The sequence below is a fragment of the Festucalex cinctus genome, chromosome 3 (genome assembly GCF_051991245.1).
Source record: "Festucalex cinctus isolate MCC-2025b chromosome 3, RoL_Fcin_1.0, whole genome shotgun sequence".
NCBI classification, from domain to species: domain Eukaryota; kingdom Metazoa; phylum Chordata; class Actinopteri; order Syngnathiformes; family Syngnathidae; genus Festucalex; species Festucalex cinctus.
In genome coordinates, this window is record NC_135413.1 from 7514108 (window position 1) to 7536361 (window position 22254).

Below are 22254 nucleotides of genomic sequence, written 5' to 3' on the forward strand. Positions count from 1 at the left end.
AACATTTCATGCGAGGTATGAAAATATCTATCTTTATATGGGTAAAATAATATAAGAACTACAGTAAAATTAAAATAATATAAGAACTACATTACCCAGCAAATAAATAACGCTGACTGTGACTACAGTCATTGTCAGCATTATATTGCTTTAGCTTTAATGACACTAAAAAGTAAACGTGTAAAGCCCTTATAAGATGTAAATGCACATCTTTTCTTCTTCAGGAGTCCAGTTAGGAGTTGCTTTTATAGTACTTGTTTTGGAATCCCCAAATGCGTGTATGGTAGGAACTGAAATTGCTAATGTTTGATTCTCTCGGTGACTAATTAAGGCAACACCGGGTGGTCGTTTCCTTGGTAACACCACTACTGCAGGATTTTACGACTCCACATTAACGCTAAAATATGGACATTAAGGGACGAAGTAAGTGGGGAAAAATACCAAAGTGAGATTGAATTTAATACTAGGACTAATCCCAACAAAATGTGTTTATATTATATTTATTGTATTTTGGCTCACGTGTTTAGCTAGCCGGCGCTACGTTAACTGGCTAGCTGACGTATAGAGTATAGGGCTAAACTTATAAAGTGTGTATGATAATACACAGCTCTGACGAACAAAAGAGGTTTTACATTTTAAAGCATACGTCGTCTCTCGCCTCCTCCCCCGCCACAGGTGTGCAGAGCTGCGGCGAGAACATTGTGGACATGGTCGACATGGAGGACGAAACCTTTGCAATTTCCAGGTTGGTTGAAATCATCGATTTAAATACTAATTATTCAAAAAGCATGTGTCAGTCTCTTGTGTTGTGAATCGATGTCTTTCGTTCTACCTTAAGTTCCTCACCTGCAGACACTGCATTCGACTCTGTCATTGGTTGCATAGAAGACATCATTATGGGTGAGTTGATTACAAATAATTAAAGTCACTCTCCCCAGTTATGCTGCACAGACTTTTTGTGAAAATGAAAATGTGTGATGCTGTTTTCTTTAGAGGAGGATTTCCAGCAACTACAGCGGAACTTCATGGAGAAACACTATCAAGAGTTTGACAACACTGAAGAGAACAAGCTCAGCTACACGCCCATTTTCAATGAATATGTGAGTCATGGTTAGCACATCTTTCTCACAGTTTTTATGTTTGGGGTTCGAATTTTGATTCTGGCCCTTCCCCATTGAGTTTGCAACGCATGTCATCACTACTTGATGTGCCGGTTATCTCTTCAGCCCACACCCAAAAAACATGCATATTTTGTTATTTGCGTACTCTTAGTTGTCTATAAGTATCACTGTTTTTGTTAGCACTGATGAATGTACATTTGGGGCATATATACTCCGCTAAAAATGCATTTATTGATTTATATTTATATAGCTGTGCTGCACCGTACCTAATGGCCACTATGGTTAACTACCACTTTTAATAGCATGATAGCCTAGACCTTAATGTATATTTCCATTCATTGACTGTGTGTAGGTGGAGCGGTTGGAGAAATATGTGGAACATGAGCTGATGAAGAGGATCCCCGGCTTCATTATGCCCACCTTTATTGATCATCTCATGTAAGCATTGACATCACATTCAGTGCCCATTTCCCCCTCAATTACTCGACTCGCTATTAATGCTATTATTATATTAATCTGTACTGACCCCGATCGAGAGACATAAATCTGCTTCAGTTGGTGTCCGTTCCAGGTATTTTATATTTTGAAAACCATTTTCATGGGGTCTAGGCGGAGCCCCGCTACAAATAGTGGGGGGAAAAAAGTGAGAAATTGATGGCCCCCAATATTTAAAAATGCTTACCGATATATTCATAGTTCAAACTGTAAATATACCACAAACTCTTTTCCCAAAACTTTTTCAAGACTGTCAAATCAATTCAGAGAATCATTTCTAAATGCATTATACATTTTTAATAACTGCTCAAAACGTGCAGACTCAGAAGATTAATGTAGTACTCAGCTGTGCATAATATAGTTTTATGAGTCCACCCTTTGTTTGCATCAGTCTGTCACAATTACGATGAGCAGGTAGCAAGCCTACATCTCGAAAAATGAATAAGACTCTTCAGATAATCCACTGGCGTGCCCGCTTTAGAGCGCCTCATTGTTGTCCCTGAGTGTGCTCACGTTCACACAGAAAAAGTTGGTTAAAAAAAAATACTGACTTAGCGTACTTAATAAAAGTGCCTTGTTGTCAGCTCTGAGTGTGTACACGTCTTAGAGAGAAGGCAGAAGAGCAAAGCAAGTAAAAAAAAAAAGACAGTTTTCATGTAGGCCGTAATGACTGCTTTAGAGTGAGTGCCTCAATGTTGTGGTGTGGGAACCCCATGATGACGCAGTGGGATATTCCAGCCACCAGAGGCTTAAAGTGGATCTATGTTTGTGGCTCAAACATGTACTTATAAGTAAGGATGCAACGATATCCAAATATCACGATACGATATTATCACGATATGAAGCTCACGATACGATAATTATCACGATATTGTGGGGAGGTTGCCGATATTCGAAAAAGGTCACAATACTGTAAAAAAAAAAAAAAAAAGAGCTCATACTGAAAAAAAGCACAATATTGTGCTTTTGTACATAACAGCAATCCATATAAACTACCTTCAATCTCTAATCGGCACCTAATCGCTAATGCAGCACACATTGAGTTCCTCCACATATTGACTCGCTTCAAAGCATTTTACAATCCCCTTCATCTGAAAATTAGTGTATTTTAACGTAGAAGGGCCAAAACGTACCTAATGAAAATTAAACTGCACTAAAAAAAAAAATTAAAAAAAAAAAAAACTCGCCACCAGAGGGTGCTATAACTGCACAAATGGAAATCAACCTAAGTTCTTTCTTTTTTTTTTAACAGATTTGTAGCTTTTAAATATCGTGAACATGATGACAAAGATATTGTGGCAGTTCACGATATCACGATATTGTCGGTATCATTACATCCCTACTTATAAGTAAGCTTAAGCATTCTTCCAGGTCCTAAAAGTGCTGTTTGACTGTTGAGTCCGGCGTGGCTTCAGCACATTCACTCGACATGCCCAAAGTGAGCGGCGACAACAGCCGATCCCCCCCCTATTTACACACATTTTAATATCATTCAAATTAATCTTACAATAGTGCCCTTCAAAATAAATGGCTAACAGATGATTAGATTATTTTTTTTAATGCACTTGAAGTGCGCATGTCCTCTTCATATTTTCCACTAACCAGCCATGCTAAAGTCTTTAGTTCCTCAGTTGAGATGTATCACTTTAACGTTCCTTGACACCACTTACTACTTTCAACAAATTTGTAAATAGTGAACTGCCACTAGGCAAGGATTCATTCACCCTGTGAGTCTGTTGCAACTGGCCACTAGATGGCACTCGTGTTAAAAACAGTGATTGTCATCGTGCCTGTCTTTCCCCCACCACCTGTAGGCAGCACAAAGATGAGGTGTCAGGTGACATTGTTGATATCCTGCTGTCCTTTATTGACTTTGTGGCCTTCAAGGAGATGGTTCTGCAATACAAAGTGGTGAGTTGGAGAAAAGATGTCTGTAAAGAAAACATGCATCAGCTATTTTCAGTATGGGTCATATTTTAATGCTGTTTAGTATTTTCTAGGAAAAGGAGGGCCGAAGTTTAGACTTGAGCCAAGGACTTGTAGTCACGCCTTTAACTCCTAGAGCCTCCAACCTCTCGGGATCCAGTCAGTTGGAGTGACTTGCACACACGCATGATAGATGCATGTATGTATGCCATCGTTTTGATTGCGCTTAAAACACAATGTTAGTGTGTGGTCATCCATAAACCTCGAGTCTGATTCATAGAAACAGGCAGCCACTCACACCTATGGACAATGTAGTCTTTCGTGAACCTGACACGCATGTTCTTGCGCTTTGGGAGGAAGTCAGTGAACCCACACAACAAGCTCAAGGAGAACCTGCAAACTCACACAAGATTGTAAGACGTATCCCAGCTCAAACATGCTTGCTATTATGGCAGATGTGCGAACAGATGCACCAGTGTGCTCTCACATCTCAAGACCAGGAAAGTATAGTGTGCAAAACATCCATTAAAAGCTAATTCCAGATACATTCTTTCAAACTGTTTTAAGATGGAAAATGAATGCGACAGACATTATACTCATCTTTATTAATAAACATGTTTTTTTTAAGTCATAAATAGCTTGTTAATGAGTAGTCATGAGTTTGTTGACATGCATACAGTCTGATCATAAGCAGAAAAAAAACCTGTGAATTAATATGAAGTTTGCATTAGATGTTTTGACTTTGTGACAATACACGAATTGCTCACTTTTGTACAATATTTATTGTTTGGGTTGAATGTTGTGCCTGTGAAAGTAATTTTGAAATGTGTAAATAGTGATTTGTATAGTGTATTTGTCAATGATGAAATGCTTGTGACATGTTTTCTAATAAATAGGAGAAAGACCAATATGTCCCATTGCTTTAATTAATGTGATTTTTATTGTACGTGTGCATAATCAAGCCTCAGCAAACGATTGCACTGGTACCTAAACAATAGTTAAAAAAAAAAAAAAAAAAAAAAAGGTAAATGTTTACAGAAAAACATGTTTCCGCCTCCATGCTTGACTGGGGATTAGTTCTGTCACAAATCAATCTTTAAAATTGATTATCCTATCAATTATTTAATCAATTACTGTTTGTAGACATTTGTTGACCAGGCACTTAAACGTTTTTTTTCCCCTCCCTTAGAACTCAGTAATTTGATGCCTTGTGACTTACTAGCCATATTTACATAGACATGTCATCCAGTGGAGTGTAATCTGTGCTTGTCGTGCAGTAATCACATGACTCCTTGTTGATTGCTTAAGGTATGAACAAGACCTGGCAGTAATAAAACAGTCTTTGTGAGGATTTTCTTCGACTCCTAGGTGGGTACTGTACTGGTAGCAGCATTTCCTCCGTCTCCCCTCCAGTCCAAATAGGAGAAGAAACCACTAACGCCGTACGCCAACGTCACCACGGCGCCAAAGAACTGTACAGGCAGAGAAACAAGAAGGCTGAAGGACATCAACAGTGATGCAGTGAAATCACGTGACCTCTTATGACCACTAGACAAAGGTCGTCATGCTCAGTTTTGTGTTCACGCCCTTGTTGTATGACAGATCTTTAACTTGACACAACCACTTTGTTAGAACACAGAGGCCAAAGTTATGTGTGCGTTGCTGTGAGAGAAAAGAAAATCATTTTGGATTTAAGCTTAAGGCAACTTGTGTTTCCACACCTTGACTATATTTGAGGAGCAAGTAAATATAAAGCACCTAATCTCTTTTCTCTCTCTACTTTTTATTTCAGGACAGTGCGTACAATATGCTAAATAATCACAAAAGTATTCTTGAGAAGACTGTTACTTTTTATACATGTTACATAATCTGTTCTGTGGTGCTGGTCAACAAAACAAGTTCACTTATTGACAAGTATGAGGTTGCATCACGAGTCAAAATGGCCGCCTTACTAAGTGAAATGACCCCCTCCATCCATTTGAAAAGCATTGGATTTTGGATCGTTGTAATTTGATTTGTGAGGATTATTTTGATTTCAAAATGTGATGAAATGTCGGTTGACCACTATAACAATCTGATTTGTGTGCTAGATAGAGGCAAAGGCAATGCAATACGCTGTTTGTTTTCACCGTGTAAAGGAAGTAGGCTATTTGCATTGCGGTGTATTGGGAAAATATCAACTACAGCTCAGAGATGTTTGGCCACTTGATATAAGACCTCAGATTTTCGTTATACATTTTCATGTTGACTGAGTGATTCTAATGATGACACCAAAGGCACTAATGTTTTTGATGATGTGTCCTCCTTCTACATGTAAAGAAATGACATGATAAATGACATAACAGTATATAAACTGTAGAACATTTGAGACAGTATGTAGTAGAAACTGCAGCATTTATGGTGTTTGAAATGGATTCCGCTCCACTTCGTCCTGTTCATGACAACAAACACCACAATTGGTTGACAGCTATGCGAGACACGCCCCTTTTGCCCAACTCCACCAATTAGATTCTGGTTATTATTATTATTATTATTATTATTATTATTATTATTATTATTATTATTATTATTATTGCTGTTAGCCTGCTAGTGGCTTTAGCTACTGAATAAAAAAAAATACAAAAAATAAAATGAAAAGGAAAGTTGGCTCGCTAGCGGTTAGCATCTTCAGTGGTTAGCATATTCGGCAGTGAAACTTTGGAGGGAAGCGGCTCATTTACTTTCGAGCTGAGTAAACTTACTTGATCAATTTGTAACATGAATTAACAAGTAGCTAGCTCATTATCTTCAAACGATTGTATTTGGGAGGAGCTAGTTAACTAGCTTCAGACCAAGCTAGCTTACGAACGTCTAACGAATGAAAAATACGAGTAGCTAGCTTGCTAACTTTGAACCACTGATCTATATGACTGGATAGATGATAGGCCAAGACTATTGAGGTCGCAAGGCTGCCATATTGCTCCTCCCAAGAAACGTTTCTCGCCATACCATCCTATCCAACACATGCAAGCATTCTTTAAGAGACCTCGCTTTGTGGACTAGCTACCGAAAAGGTCTTTCCCCAGTTCCACGCAAAGTTGCAGCAAAGAATTATCCCAAATGTCCTTGGATGATAAATAAAGTGATGACCACAACCCCCGATTGATTAAATAATTGATGTAGTTGTGTATCCTAATACTTTTGCCCGAGCATTCATCAGAATCTTTCCTCCTCCTCTGTCCTTGCATATGTGAGTGTGAGAGGTGTCCGGTGTCAGTGCACGCACAGCAGCAGCAGCCATATGTCCAAAGAAGTAGTTGCCGTAGAAGGTTTGAACAGATGCAGCATTGGCTAGGAAGGCGGTCAGATAGAGGATTGTGGCTACTCCATGGTACACCATCACCTAGCAAAGGAAACATCACAAACAGACACATATTGTAATGTCTCCATGTAGTCACCATTTATTTTTTAATCACAGCATCACAATAGCATCACACTTTACAACAATAATCATAGTCTCTTTTAATTGACATGGTCATAATTATTTAACTTTGTGTTTATTTTTGGGGTTCTACAACAGCGCTGAAGCATACGCATTTGTTCTGAAAACTTTGGTCAGTTTTAATGTTAGCGCATTATACACGTAACACGTTATATACTGTACATACAGAACATATCTCCTAGGGGTGTGAATTGCCTAGTAGGCCTACCTTACGATTCTATTCGAATCACGATTCATAGGTCACGATTTGATTCGATACTGATTAATCCCGATATGAATTTACAAGTTGATTGTTGCGATTTATTTTTATTTTTTTAACTCAAATTTAGAAAATACTAACCAATAAACTTGTACATGTACATTGTAAGATTTGTATGAAAATGTATTATTTATTTATCTGGAACTTCAGTCATAACTGTGAGCCACTGTATTTAACAAACATGTTGTAATCTGTTTCACATTTGAACAGCTTTGAAATAAAATATTAAGGCTTAATGTTCCATTAATTAATATATAATTTTTCATGATTAAGGTGTGAACCCTAACTCTAAGTAAGAAAATTTGTTGAATATTTTTCCATCAAAAATGGATGTTTAAAAATCGATTCGGCCGTCTATTAAATCAATTCGAGAATTGCGCGATGTAATATTGCGATATATTGCCGAATTGATTTTTTTTCAACACCCCTAATGTCTCCATTCTCAAGGTTTACATTTTCGTTCTGTAATCTCAAGCAACACAGATTTATTAAATATAAACCTCAAGTTGAATATCGATCGTTGCTATCTTTATTATTTTTATTTGTATTATATTACGTAAACGGGACTAGCAGCTGACTCCCACTATGCTAAACGCTATCTAGCCTTGAGGTAATGTTAGGCAAAGTCAGTGATTGCATGCTGTTTTACCTAAAGCACCAATCTGTGAATTATTCCAAGTCATTAAGTGCAGCAGTTTTTCGGTTTTATTTCTGCTATTCCTCAAACTTTAAGCGATGAGCGATGTCTGATTTGTGTAGGAGAGATCGTAATTGTTTATGGCAGTCCCTTTGTCATTGTGTCATCCAAAGTCTCTATAGTCTGTCAGCTTTTTCGTTCTCCTCTGAGCACTTCTAAGGAGATTGGAAAATTTATGACATAGTTGACATGACGTGATTAGGGTTAAACAGAAGAAACAAATGAAACTTGTCGTTTTGTTTTCAAGCCTTGTTTATCCTCCTGATCTCACTTCCTGTAAGTTCCATTTCCTGTTTTACAGTTCTTTGTCTTAACCATCATTGATTTCCTTCTCGGGTGGCATCACACAAAAAAGTAAAAAAAATACTAAAAAAAAATAATTGGAGACGATACTTCAAACATTTCACTTGTGTATATACCAATTATTCCATGTATTGTGGTAGCATAATACAAGATATAGTCTGATATAGTGTTATTTGCTGTTGCATTGTTAGCATTGTTCATATTGTACAGCTGACTGCCTGTTTCATAGGGATGTAACGATATCCAAACAAAACGATACGATATTATCACGTTATGAAGGTCACGATACGATAAATATCATGATATTGTGGGGAGTTTGGCGATACAAAAGAAAGTCACAATATTGTAAAAAAAAAAAAAAAAGGGCTCATACAACAAAAAACCCACACACAATATTGTGTTTTTGTACATTACAGCAATGAAACATATACAAATATAAATATGTTTAAAAAATATATATAAATAATACTAAATACACTAATACAAGCAGTACAATAAATTAATACAAATTATTATTAATAAAATAAATAAATTTTGTAATAATTATTTAAATTAAATAAGAAATTAATAAATACATTAAATTGAGTTCCTCCACATATTGCCTCTGTTCACAAGTATATTATGTTCCCCTTCATCTGGCCATTATCGTGGATTTTAAACATAGAATGGCCAAAACATGCCCTATGAAAATTAAACTGCAGTAAAAAACTAGCCACCAGAGGGTGCTATAACTGCACAAATGGAAATCAACCCGACTTTTTTAACAGATGTGCTGCTTTTCATATCGTGACATGACGACGACGATATATTGTGGCAGTTTTAATATCATGATATCAGGAAATTGCCATTATCGTTACATCCCTACTGTTTCATACTGATTTTCTTTAAATAAATAAATAAATAAATAAATAAAGGACAGATTCTTTTAAAAGAGCTCGTGTTTTGGATTATAAATTGTACTATATGAATTCAAACTGCCCCCTACGTACCACGAGTGGCCAGGGGACGGCAGTGAGTCGCCTCTGGACACCAAAGAGGATCAAGCTGAAGAGGATGCTGGTGAGAAGCCAGAAAGTGACGGCCACAAAGAGCACCCATCCATTGGCCGGTGCCCACATGTAAGGCGAGCTGGCGATGAGCGCCCAGTGGAGCAGTCCCAAAAACTATACAGGTAAAACACATACAAGACATCAAAGTGATGCAACAACCTATCACAACATCCTCTTGTGTATGCTCCTTCAAATACCTAAATGCCCACTTTTAGCAAAACAATATTCTTCCAGATTTAGTCATTATGTTTAATTACTTTTTACTTAAAATGATGTTCCACCCCAGAACGTATACAGTATATTATGTACTATCATAACTAGGGGTGGGAACTTCTGAGTACCTCACGATATGATACGATATGCGATACTAGGCTCACGAAAACGATATGACGACACTGCGATTATCGATATATTGGTCAGGTAATAAATCCACGATAATCTACAATAAAACTACTTAAGACATAAACTGATGTTTATTCAATGAGAAAATTGTTTCTTTTTGTACCATCACTGACAATATTAAAGCTGGTGTCTTCTTCACAATGAGTACTTTAGTGTGTATATATATATATATATATATATATATATATATATATGTTTTTTAAACAAATACAAACGTCTTCTTAACAGAGACCACTTTCTGTGAACAAATTTGTGTCTTTCTTAAACACTATTGTCATGCAGCATATCAGTTACATAGTCAATTGTTTCATTTTATAAACTGGCTCAATTTTTTGTGGAACATTGCAAAAGTAAATAAATAAATAAAATTACTTAAATATTAAATCCAATTAAATCAATATTACTATTCCTCAGAAACTGTGTGCTTCAAAAAGCCGAAACATAAAATATTTTTTAAAATGATACAATTGAATATAAAATACACATTTTTTATAGAAACGTATGCAAAACTGTGTCAGTTGCTGGACAGATAAACGTCTTACACAAATAAAAGTAAGCTCATGAGTCTTCTTCGCCTGAAGACTTCCGTCCATTTCCCCGCTACTCTTATGAGACGCTCCCCCTAGCGGCCCACCAAGTACTGTAATTGCTCAATAAGTAAATGACAACGGAACCGTTATATTGGCTGTATATTAACTACAAATATCGCGATACTTGCGTAGGCGTATCGATAATCTATTGGGAGACAAAGCATCACGATTTATCGCAATATCCATATCTCGTCACACTCCTAATCATAACTTCATCATATACTGTACAAATTAATGCCGAAGACGTGAAGCAATGGGCTGTTTTCCAAGAAAATGTCATGCAAGTCTTTTTCACCAGCTGGTACTAAAAGCTCATTAACATTGAGAGGGGTCAATCGGAGCGGATAACCGCATATAAAAACATTATGAACTTTATTACCACTTTTGAGATAGTATCAGATAAGAAATATATTTAGTAGCACTAGGCTCTCAGTCTCTGACAGACTCCAGTAAAATTGAGTATATTCTCTTAAAAAAAAAAAAAAAGGTCAGGATTTGTGGTAATGGATCTCTTTACATACATTGTGCAAGTGTACTTAATGTTGTGTCTGATGGTATTTAGTTACAAATATGAGCTCATAAAACACAAAGACAAGTTAATGATTTATACTACAAGGACGTGAAAGTGAATGATCACACGCTTCCCAATGGCGCTTACTGAAATATAACTAAAAGTTTTAAAAGCCACAAAGTGACATAATGACTCCGATTTCACTTCATCCAGTGCTTATAAAGCATGAACAGATGACACATATTATACAACAGTCATGTGCTATACAGCCACACTTTTGACATGGCCCCACACACCTAGATGCAGTCTAATAAAGGCAGAAGCCAACGTTGGTCAAACAGTGGGTCACATGTCCACTGTCCAAACATAAAACAATATAACAACAACAATGACCTACAGGACACCAATGATTCCATATCACTGTCTTCCGGCACATTTGTGTTTCATAACACATCATAAGGAAATGATTCAAATTCACACAAATAGGATTCACAAATGGATTCCTACAAATAATGTATATTTCATTCACCTATTCATGCCATCTCTTGAGATCTGTTGTGTCTTCTATTCAGTGCCAGGCAGACAATTTAAATGCTCTTCCACTGCCACCATATGCTTGCACACATCATTTTTTTGTGTGTACAAATGAAGTGTTAAAGCGCAAAAGCCCATAAGTCTCATTTATGCAAAAGTAGAGCCACATCTACTCGTAGTCTGCACGCCATCCTTTATGTTGCAGAATTGCTTAATTAGAGTACCCAAATTAAAAATTATTAGTTTCAAGATGGCACCATAAATAAAAAGAAAATATTTTTATTCAATTTTTTTTGTGGACATCTGCTTTCGGGCAGCACGGTAGTGGAGTGGTTAACACGTCCGCATCCCAGTTCTCAGGACTCGGGTTCGAGTCCAGGCTCCGGCCTTCCTTGGTGGAGTTTGCATGTTCTCCCCGTGCCTGCGTGGGTCTTTTCCGGGTACTCCGGTCTCCTCCCACATTGCAAAGACAAGCATGGGAGGTTAATTGGGCGCTCCGAGTTGTCTCTAGGTGTGATTGTGAGTGTGGATGGTTGTTTGTCTCTGTGTGCCCTGCGATTGGCTGGCAACCAGTCCAGGGTGTCCCCCGCCTACTGCCCAAAGCCAGTTGGGATAGGTGCCAGCAACCCTTGTGAGGAATAAGCGGTCAAGAAAATGGATGGATGGACATCTGCTTTTTTACGTTATTGCCATCACTTAAACTGAGCTAGCATGTGTAGCAGCCGTGTGGTATGGAGAGAAATTTGTGTTTTTATTTTCAATCAAACAAAAAAGGGATTTGCAATAAAAAAAACAACAACAATCAAACAAAAAGGGGATTTGCAACCTCAAATAAATTTCAATCAAACAAAAAAGGGATCTAAAATAAAAAAAAATAAAAAATTGCAAACAAAAAAAAACATTTCAAACAAAATTAATGGATTTGTACTGAAATAAAATCTTTTGCAAGCCAATTTTTTTTTTGGTTTTGTTTGCAATGCCTGACTTTTGGTTGCAAATCTGTTTTTTTTTCTTGCAAACTTTTTTTTTTGGTTGTGGATCTGTTTTTTTGATTGAAATCTGTTTTTCGGTTGCGAATCTTGAAGTTGCGAAGTCTTGTGTGGGCGGGGTCCTCCGCTCAACCGAAGCCTTTTCATTGGTCAGCTTGGAAGCCGCTGCGACAGCGTTCATTGGTCAGATCGGAATGGGGGGGTGACAGCGTCCGTCTGACTTTTACTGGCTCATTCTGTCCAGTCGCCGCCAGCATCGAGGTAAATATTACTCCCCCCCCCCCCCCCCCCCAACCGAGTTTTCTGTTTTAGTTATATCTTACATTTATCTAAAAGCAACCCTTGATCTATCGTTTATCCGGTGCTTTGTTCTAACCATTACAATAAGCGTGATCACTCACTCAGCATTGCTTAGCCATGCTAGCTAGCTAGCTAACTCTGATAGTCTGATACATGGCTCATTCATGGAGCTTGTTGGCGGTCAAAACACAAATATACGGCTCATTGGGATAGCTGTTAGTTTCATGAAGAAACCTTTGCATTCGCTTCACATACAAGCAGGACTGGGAATTGAATTTATTTACACTAGCTGCTTACAACTTGGATGTTTGAAGTAGAGATTAAATTCGTGATAATTCTTATAATTAATAACTGACTATTTTTGACACAAATGGAACATCATATAATAAAACCTGAACCTCTCCATTTTTTTTATACACTTAGGCCTACTGAGCTGCTCCACTTTCTTATGATTTGGTGCAAACCGTTTGAGAACCACTGACCTCTATACTGTATAATAATTATATGCTGCTACTACACTACATGTGTGCACATGTAATTAAAAACAATAATGCAATTCATAACAACATACTTTGCACCTTAACTCTTTTACTGCCACGCGTTAAAAAAAACAAAAAAAACAAAAAAAACAGTGCCAGCCGATTTCAAGCATTTTAACTCATCTTTCAAGGCAAACAGAATATTGTGTGCTTTTACTAGACATACAAGGTGCATACCACATGAACTATCGCATTCCATTCTTTCATTAGAAAAAAAAGTATGTTTGTACCTTATTCCGTTCTTTAGTAATCACCATTTAAAAATAGGTCATTTGAGTGACACTGAGTGAAAATTGAAAAGGCGAAAACAAGCTTTAGCTGAAAAGATACATTTTCTTCACAACAATGACACTAATACTAATTGTTTAGTGACATCCTTGACACGTTCTATTTCATCAGATTTCATCAGATTCCTTCATGTTTCATTGTAATTCCATACAAAAGAAGTACAATGCTGCCATCTGCTGGCCATTGTTAATGGGAGTTTTTGATTCCACAACCCGTTGACCAGGCAGCACTGCACTTAGACGTTGCACTGCCCACTGATTTAAACAAACAAACAAACAAACAAACAAACAAACAAAACAAAACAAAACAACTAGTTGACGTCATTTAACGTTTATGGCAGCATACATCGTGATTTTACTAATCGTTATTAAACGTTTTTGGCGGTCAAAGAGTTAATATGGTGGTTCTGGGGTTTCCTTCTCTTTATTGATACTCATTCCACTTCCATGAGAAAAAAAACCTCTATACTGGTCCTCTGTTATCTTATCTTCTTTTGCTGAAGGCATGTCATGTGGCCTTGCCATTAACTCTGCCAAACAATGAATTTTTGGAGTAGAGCCTCTAAAATTCAAATGTGGTCAAATGTTCACACCACATGAGACCTCAGCATACCTCATCATGAGAGATCAGTTCTGTGAGCTTCAAAGACTTTTTGTGTCCATGTGTTTTTGTAACTGTTTTTTTAACCCTCCCAAAAGAAGCAGCAGCCATAATTTGGTGAGTTAATAGAAGAGGACTCTCCACTGGCGTGACCTTAGAGGTTCCACTACACTATACTGATACATTCAATCCATACAGTAGTAGTACAATAAGGACTTCAAACATATGGAAACCTACAATTGAACACTGATGAAAGGAGTAAGTGGTATTATTTATTCCTGATAGGAATTAAGTGCCATCAACTGCCGAAAAACAAAGAGCACCATAAAATGTTGCTCGTTATCCCACATAATTGAAGCCCACAATTCCAACTTTTTATAGCCAAAATGTTCAAACAAAGGATGATGTGAACATCCAAAGCACTCACTATTTGAGCCATCATGAGGACGGATGGGATGCTCCTGATGAAAGACATGTCCATGCTAGTGGTCACATTAGCTGCCAGCCCTCTCAGGCTGTTGCCCCCCTGCTGAGCAGTCTGGGAGTTGGGGGAACCAGTCTCCGTGGTTACCTTGGAAGGGAAGTCTGTCATATTTGGCTGAATAATAAAAAAAAAAAAAAAAAAAAAAAAAAAAAACTAACTCAAAAGGAAAAAGGCAAAAGGGAAGCCTCCAATGGGAACAATAACAAGATGCCCAACAGGCTAAAAGACAAATACACGAAAAGCAAAAAGCAGGCTCTTCGGTGAAACTTCCAGGATCAAATATTTTCTCTGTCACGCACACACAGTGCCATCCTCCTACTGTTTGCCACTGTCTGCTAGTTCCCTGTGACTCCTCCCATTTGACTCCATGATGCCTCGCCACCTGTTAATGTTTGAAAAGTGGGAGGAGGGCAGGCCGTAAGGAAACACAGTGTCACCATTTCAGACAATTTTCAAGGCACATATGGCCTAGTAGTATACATAAAGTGTATGTGTTTGTTGTTTATACGCTGTTGAGGGTCTTGGGGCTGCTGGAGTCTATCTCATCGGACCGATTGTTTCTTCAGTGGGGTACACGCTGGATCCAGCAGGACAATCCAAACATTACAAAACATGTGGTTTAAAACAGCTAATGCAATTATCATGTCAACATGTGCATGTCTTACAAAAATATTTTTCACTTTTAACATAACTATTACTTATTACTGTTGCTCATATTTTTATTTTTATTTTTTTTTAAGAGAGAGCTCAGAATTGTTCATTCGGTAGTCTTACCGATTCAACGTCTTATCATCATTGCTCTATTTTTCAAAAAAAAATTTTTTTACGTGTATGTGTGTGTTTGTGTGCGGGCCTGTGTGTGCGGGTGTGTGCGTGTATGCACGTGTGTGCGTGCGTGTGTGTGCGTGCGTGCATGCAAATACGTGTAAATTTATACTCATGAATTCACCTAAAACCTAATAAAAATCCCCTTACCCTTCACCTTAACCGGATACTTCAGAGTCTCGCCAGAGTCGTGAGGTTCAGACGGTCAGGAAACCAGAGGAAAAGTCAGAAAAGATCAAAAGAAAAGAAAAATACATCAAAGTAAAATCCAGCACCGACCAAACACTTCCTGCCTTCCACATGGTTAGAAAATCAGAGTCTTACGTCAACCCCAGAAACCTCTCAATTACAACAAATTAAGGAGATCTCAAGAAACCAGAGGAAAAACTAAAGAGAGGAAGGAGGGAAGGATAGATAAAGCAGAGTGAGATCCACAGACACCAGCACCCACTGATTCAACGAGCAGTGGGAGCAGAGGCGAATTCTGTTTGAATTTCATATAGATGCTGGTGTGGATGGATCTGGCATGCATAACGACCGCCACCAAAGAAAGGAGCCGTCAACCGCGGCCCAGCAAAGTGAGCCCCCCCCCAATGCTCATATTTTAAATATCCATCCATTTTCTAAACCGCATGTTCCTCACAAGGGGGGTGCTGGAGCCTATCGCAGCTGGTTATGGGCAGCAGGCGGGGTACACCCAGAACTGTTTGCCAGCCAATCGCAGGGCAAAAGCAGATGTCCATCCATCCATTTTCTTGACCGCTTATTCCTCACAAGGGTTGCTGGCACCTATCCCAACTGGCTCTGGGCAGTAGGCGGGGGACACCCAGAACTGTTTGCCAGCCAATCGCAGGGCACACGGATATGAACAACCATCCACAACGCAAGCACACCTGGGGACAATTCGGAGCGCCCAATTAACTTGCCATGCATGTATTTGGAATGTGGGAGGAGACTCATGCAGCACGGGGAGAACATGCAAACGCCACCCAGGAAGGCCGGAGCCTGGACTCGAATCCAAGTCCTCAGTATACAAAGAGTCCTGACTTTTTAATTGCGATTCCACCTATCAGTTGCATCTTCCTTTCAGTGTGGAGTGTTTGGGGCGAACACTCTACAGTTTCTTGGGCACAAGGTGGAGGAGTGGAACTGTCACTTGCCTTTGGTACCGGTTGGCATGGGTTCACTTCTCCACCTGGGAGACTATGTGTGGCTTACATGATGTAAGCTTGTGTGAGTAAGTACGGAGCCTCTTGCAAAAAACTTTGTGTTCCCTCGCAAAACGTCTTTGCAAGGGAACGCAAAGTTGTTTTCTTCGCGTACCATGTCACCTTAGGTGCGCCGTAAACACTTCCGGGTCATCTTCTATGTGACCAAAAGCGACGAGGACGGAATGTTTGTAAACATGGAACAAAACAGTGGGAAAGCTTTCCCAAAGCGACTAGGATGGAGCATGTATTTTCCCACTGCTTTGTTTACACGTCGCTTTTGGTCACAGGGAAGATGACCCGGAAGTGTTTACGGCGCACCTAACCCCGGGTTTTCACCGGTTGCGGTTGCGGTGCGGTTGCGGTGCGGTCCGGCGACGCAAGCAATTAGATTCCATTCATTCGAATGGTGCAGTTTACACCGCTTGCGGGTGCGTTGCGTGTCGACTGCGGAAGGCCTGCGGCGTGCCGCAAGCCTTCCGCAAGGATAGCCTATTTTCTATTTTTGCCGGACGCCGCAGCGGTAGGCCTCCGGCAAATGGCAAGCTAGCACAAAACACATCGAGCGGGACAGGAAGACCGAGGCAGTTTCAAAATAAATTTCCGGTTACCTTTCAGAATAAAACACTCGCCAGCTCCTATTTCGCAAGCTTTTCAGCAAAACGTGACGTGGGCGTCGCCGGGCCATGTGCTCATTCACGGTTTAGACACCAGCGAACATGGACGAGGAGAGGTTTATATTGGAGGTGGAAAACCACAAAATAATATATGACACGGCACATCCTTTTTATAAGGACTGTAATGTATTGTGAGTTTGATGTTCGCGATTGCTTGTTGTGCCCGTCTCGCTTGCCGTACTGAGCGGCAGCCGGACGCGGAAGACAGAAATAAAGAGTGGACCCGCACTGACCCGACTCTCGTTATTAATATACTTTACAAGGACAACCAAAAAAAGGATGCTGCATGGAATCTTATATCTTTCTGCTTCTCTGTTGAGCAGACTTTCTGTATGTTTGTCGTTGTGAAATGCCACATGATCGCACGCGCGCGGTCCCGCGAGACACGTTGGGAAGTGGGCGGCGACGGAGCTGCCGGACCGCAGCTGTGCGGAGCCGGTGTGGATTGACAAAAAAATTGACCCGTCCGGAGCACGCAGTCAAGACGCACCGCACCGCAACCGCACCGCAACCGCATCCAGTGAAAACCCGGGGTAAGTTGACATGGTAGGCGAAATAAACAACTTTGCGTTCCCTCGCAAAACAACTTTGCATTCTCTCACAAAGATTGCGAGGGAACTTAATCTTTGCGAGGGAACGCAAAGTTGTTGTTTTTTTTTCTACCATGTCACCTTAGGGGCTCCGTAAGTGAGTGAGTGAGTGGTTTAAAAAAACAAAACAAAAAAAACGACAGTTTCCTGGGGGCGGGGAGGGTTAGCCTGGCAAGCCACACCCCTTCCTTGAACAAAAGAAAGTGAGGTCATGCTTGTCCCGCTGACATGTAGAGTTGCGTTAGCTAGCGTATGACACATTTGGGATGGAAACAAAACAAGAGACTGACTTCGAGCACAGCTCAAACTCCAACTCAGGCTCCAAGAAAACTGATAAAACAGTTTATTCGAATGCTTGTGCTTGCACGCACACCATGCACGAGTTTGACACAGAGGTGGCAGTCTTTGGTTAAAAAAACAAAAAAACTGCAGTCTTGTTGCGGACCGCAGTACATCTTTAATTTGATTGGTGATGGCTCTGAGAACATGATACAGACGAATCTTTGAGTAGCACCCGGATATATATCTCATAAGTGTAAAGTACAAGTCTTTTTCTTAGCAACGATAAGTACCGTACAGTATATGTAGCGCTTTTCCCAGACTTTTTGGTACAACTACATGTCATATATTGGTGGCATTTTTGCATTTTTTGTGTATTTAGCCCATTTCAAAGTGAACAATAGTACCCCAATTTTTTAACAAGCTAGAAAACGATATAATATGCATAGGCCATATAGTTTAAAAGTAATATTTAAACAACAAAAATATAATATTTGATTAGAAAATGGTTTGATCCACCTTCCCCGCTCCCACCTCTGTTGTTGCGTACAAGCAGATCATGCTGATCATCCTCCAGCGGTACCTAGATGAATGAAATTGTAAGTTCCTTACTTTCACCAGGATATGTGAAAGGTTTATTACTCTACCACTCAGTACGAACACATTATTTTCATTACAAGTCTGTTTGTTTTTGTCTTTAAAGACAAGATGTAAAAAGGCAGACACAAACAATGCTATAAGTCAATTTGTTTTGGAAAAATGTTTTATATGATGTGTCTACACTTCATCCATACACAGACTTTTATACATGTGTGGCAGAATAGAGATGCCCCTTACCACAAGGGGGCAGAGTGCCTCTAATTAAGCAGGTGCCTATAAATAGGTCAGCGCAGCGCCAGTCTGTCTCTCTTCCACTTCCTTTTCCTCCTTTACGGAGTTGACAGATGTGACGCGTGCGCTGACGTGGTCTGTGTGCGGGTGGTGTCGGACCCAAGTGAAGGTATGCGTGCTTTTATCGACTTGGCCCATTCATGATTTTAGAAACTTACTCTAGTACTGCTTGATTACAGCAACGTGGTATATGTTGGAGCCCTGGTGTCCGGGTGGGTGCGTGGTGCTTCCTGCAGGTAGGGCGTTGGCTGTCCGCCTTGTGCAAGGGCGGGGCAGTGGAACAAGCTTTAATTGCTTTTACCCTGTAGTAATTGATTAATTTGTCTTCCAGTGTGGCACTACTCCGGGTCATACTGTTGTCTAGGCTTTTTAACATCTTTAAACTGGATTTTAAACACCGTTACCTTCCTGACAACTTCCCCTCCTGTTTGGGCGGCGACCTGGGTTGGCTGAACTGTTAGGACCGACCCAGGCGAAGTGTCGCCGCCGCGGAGCCCTTCCATTCATTGAACATTTTTATCTGTTTGGATTCTGTTTTATATTAATAGTTTTTTTTTGTTTCTTTTAACAGTATGGGTATTTTATGTTTGTTTATTTTTGCTCTGCCAGACTACTTTGGGTGAAGTGGTGTGGGTTGTTTGCTTCTTTTAATTTGTGTTTTTATCGTTGACAGGTACTGAGGGCACCTTGCGGCAGCGGTCCCCCTGGTGGTGTTCCCGTTTTTCCCACTTATTTGGTTTGCTGTGTCACGGGTGCTGTGTAGTGTTTGGAGTTTCCCTTTTTTTTTTCTTTTTTGGTACCACTGTCATGGTAAGTCCCTGAGTCCTGTGGTGTTTTTAGCAGTCCCACACCACTTTCTTTTGTTGTCAGCAGGGCCGGCCCAGGCTACAGGCGAGCTAGGTGGTCGCCTAGGGCGCCATCTTGTGGAGGGGGCGCCAAATTGCAGAAAGGAAAAAAAATAAAATTTAAAAAACATAAAAAGCCCTCCCCCCCTCGTGTTTTCTAGCATAAAATGTTATATAGCAAATATATTTTATTGAGTTCCTTTTTTTTTTATTACTTCTATTTCAAATAAATGACTGAGTTCACGACCTGCTGTCCTGGCGCCCTGAACATGACCCGCTGCTGCCGCTTACAATGAATGAAAGGTAGGGGGAGGGGTCGTATATCATCTCGGAGTGTAGTGGCAGCACTTTAGAAAGATAGATAGCTGGTTGGCACACTTGTGTTGTTTATACATTGACATCGACAACAATGAAAAGGTCCAAGCCTTCAAGTGCTGCATTAAGAAAGCGGCGAAAGGAGGAGGAGGAAAAACGGGCCCAGGGTAGAGGTATGTATGTCAGTCAATCATCATTGTTTATAAAATAAACACGAAAATAGCGTTAGCTTCTTAGCTTGCTTGTAACTTGTTTACTGCACCATTACATCCATGCTAGTAGCTACTTTGCACACAAGAGTGGGGCAACGCTTGCTGAGTTTAAACTAAAACAGCCAGTAAGTCCAGATACCTGCAAATGGATTTGCACAAGTCATTGTTTCACATAACCTTATTAATTTATTGAAAATAAGAATTATGTGCTGGTTTAATGTAAATGCATTTTTTTTTTTAAACTAGATGCGCTGAGAAAATATTTGCAGCCACAACAAGCACCTGCAGAAGCTGTGGTAAACAATCCTTCAGTGTCATCTTCACCAAAGGCTACTGAATGTAAGTGCATGGATGGTGCATTTAATACAAACAGCCATAATTTCCGACATTGTATTCTATCATAATGCAAATGGATTTGTTTTCCCTGCTTTAACACCAAAATAATTTGAAGTGATGTATTTTGTTTAATGTGCAGCTGAAGCAACAGCCAGTCAAGCACCAATCAGCAGTACTTTGAGTGACACAAAGCTCGATCTTCTAGATCCAGGTGACTATTTCAGTTATATCAGCTATTGCTGCATCATGTACAGTGCTCAGCATATATGAGTATACCACCTTTGAAAAATGTAAAGCTTTTGTTCAATATCTCCCTGCGACCCTTGTGAGGAATAAGCAGTCAAGAAAATGGATGGATGTTCAATATCTCAATAAACATAAGAACAATTTCCAAAATATTGACACAATGTTTTCTGTAGAATACGCACTTGACTCACAACATGAAAGTAAGGTTGTAATAGGATGCATAGATTCCAAAATCTTCAATTTAATCAAATTAACTAATGCAAAAAAAAAAGCAACCCACAACAAAAACGACTACATCTAATATTTTCTATGAGCTACATGACTGTTATGGGTAGCAACATGTCTGCTAGGCCTGGAATTAACAAGCCTTTTTCTCGGGGTTTACTTATTTGTGCAAAATGTACTCTAATAAATTTAAAAAACAAAAAACTCTTAGCAGAGATGCAGTCATTTCCTTCCTGGCCAAAATCCAATATGTCAAGCATGGAACTTTTAGTTTTTCTAGAGGAGAAAAAACTTAGAGAAATCTATCCCAACATGTGGGTAGCACTCAGAGTGGCCGCTACCATACCAGTGACTGTAGCATCAGCTGAGAGATGCTTTTCCAAGCTTAAACTAATAAAAAAAAAAAACTAAGGTCTACCATGTCACAAGAACGGCTAACTAGAGTGGCACTTATCAGCATCAATCAAGAAGTATCCAGGCAGCTATCTTTTGACGCACCAATTGATGCCTTTGCTGCAAGGAGGTCCCGGCGTGCACTATTTTAACTATTTGCCGTTATGTTCCTAAGTTATTTAGTGAAGTTTTTTTGCACACTATTCACATTATCTGTGAATCACCTTATTGCCAAAGTTTTACGATATATCAAAGTTTGTATATTGATACATTTACTATATTTTGTATCTTACACAATTAATGTACATAGTGAAAACATTTTGAGGTTTTAAATACTGTCATTTTGCAAAAATTGCAATAAAAAGTTGCATTGCATTGTACTTTAATTTTTGTTTGTGGAATTTGGTATTGTGGTGTGCTATTAAATATTATATATATATATAACAATTTTTTTTTTTTTTTTTTTTTTTTATGGGATTGGGGGGGGGACTACCATGTACATTTTCGCCTTGGGTACCAAATCATGTAAGGCCGGCCCTGGTTGTCAGGTTGTTTTTTTTTTTTTTTTTTTTTTTTTTTTAAAGCTTTTAATTTGTTAATAAACTCAGACTATTTTGGAATCACATCTTGTCCTGTGGATGTTT

The 22254-nt window shown here is 39.3% G+C and overlaps 2 protein-coding genes and 1 long non-coding RNA gene across 4 annotated transcripts; 2 read left to right on the forward strand and 1 right to left on the reverse strand.

Moving 5' to 3' along the window:
* Positions 1-264: 264 nt before the first annotated feature.
* arl2bp (ADP-ribosylation factor-like 2 binding protein) lies at positions 265-4450 on the forward strand. Of its 2 annotated transcripts, none has more exons than XM_077515625.1 (7): positions 265-423; positions 676-745; positions 839-900; positions 994-1100; positions 1474-1559; positions 3431-3527; positions 3607-4450. In XM_077515625.1, exons 1-7 carry the CDS (start codon positions 405-407, stop codon positions 3676-3678), a joined length of 513 nt encoding a protein of 170 aa, XP_077371751.1. In that variant the 5' UTR covers positions 265-404; the 3' UTR covers positions 3679-4450. The 2 variants fall into 2 exon arrangements, with proteins under 2 accessions (XP_077371751.1, XP_077371750.1); XM_077515624.1 differs by having other exon boundaries at positions 266-423; positions 3617-4450.
* Positions 4129-14904, reverse strand: pllp (plasmolipin). The gene is made up of 4 exons (XM_077515623.1): positions 14512-14904; positions 9272-9445; positions 6808-6924; positions 4129-5014 (listed from the first exon to the last, which is right to left on the reverse strand). Exons 1-4 carry the CDS (start codon positions 14674-14676, stop codon positions 4907-4909), a joined length of 564 nt encoding a protein of 187 aa, XP_077371749.1. The 5' UTR covers positions 14677-14904; the 3' UTR covers positions 4129-4906.
* A 4149-nt stretch (positions 14905-19053) lies between these two features.
* Positions 19054-21257, forward strand: LOC144016663 (uncharacterized). Its single transcript, XR_013282964.1, has 4 exons — positions 19054-19147; positions 19218-20371; positions 20657-20749; positions 20886-21257. It is a non-coding gene; the product is annotated as an uncharacterized LOC144016663 (long non-coding RNA).
* Positions 21258-22254: the final 997 nt, after the last annotated feature.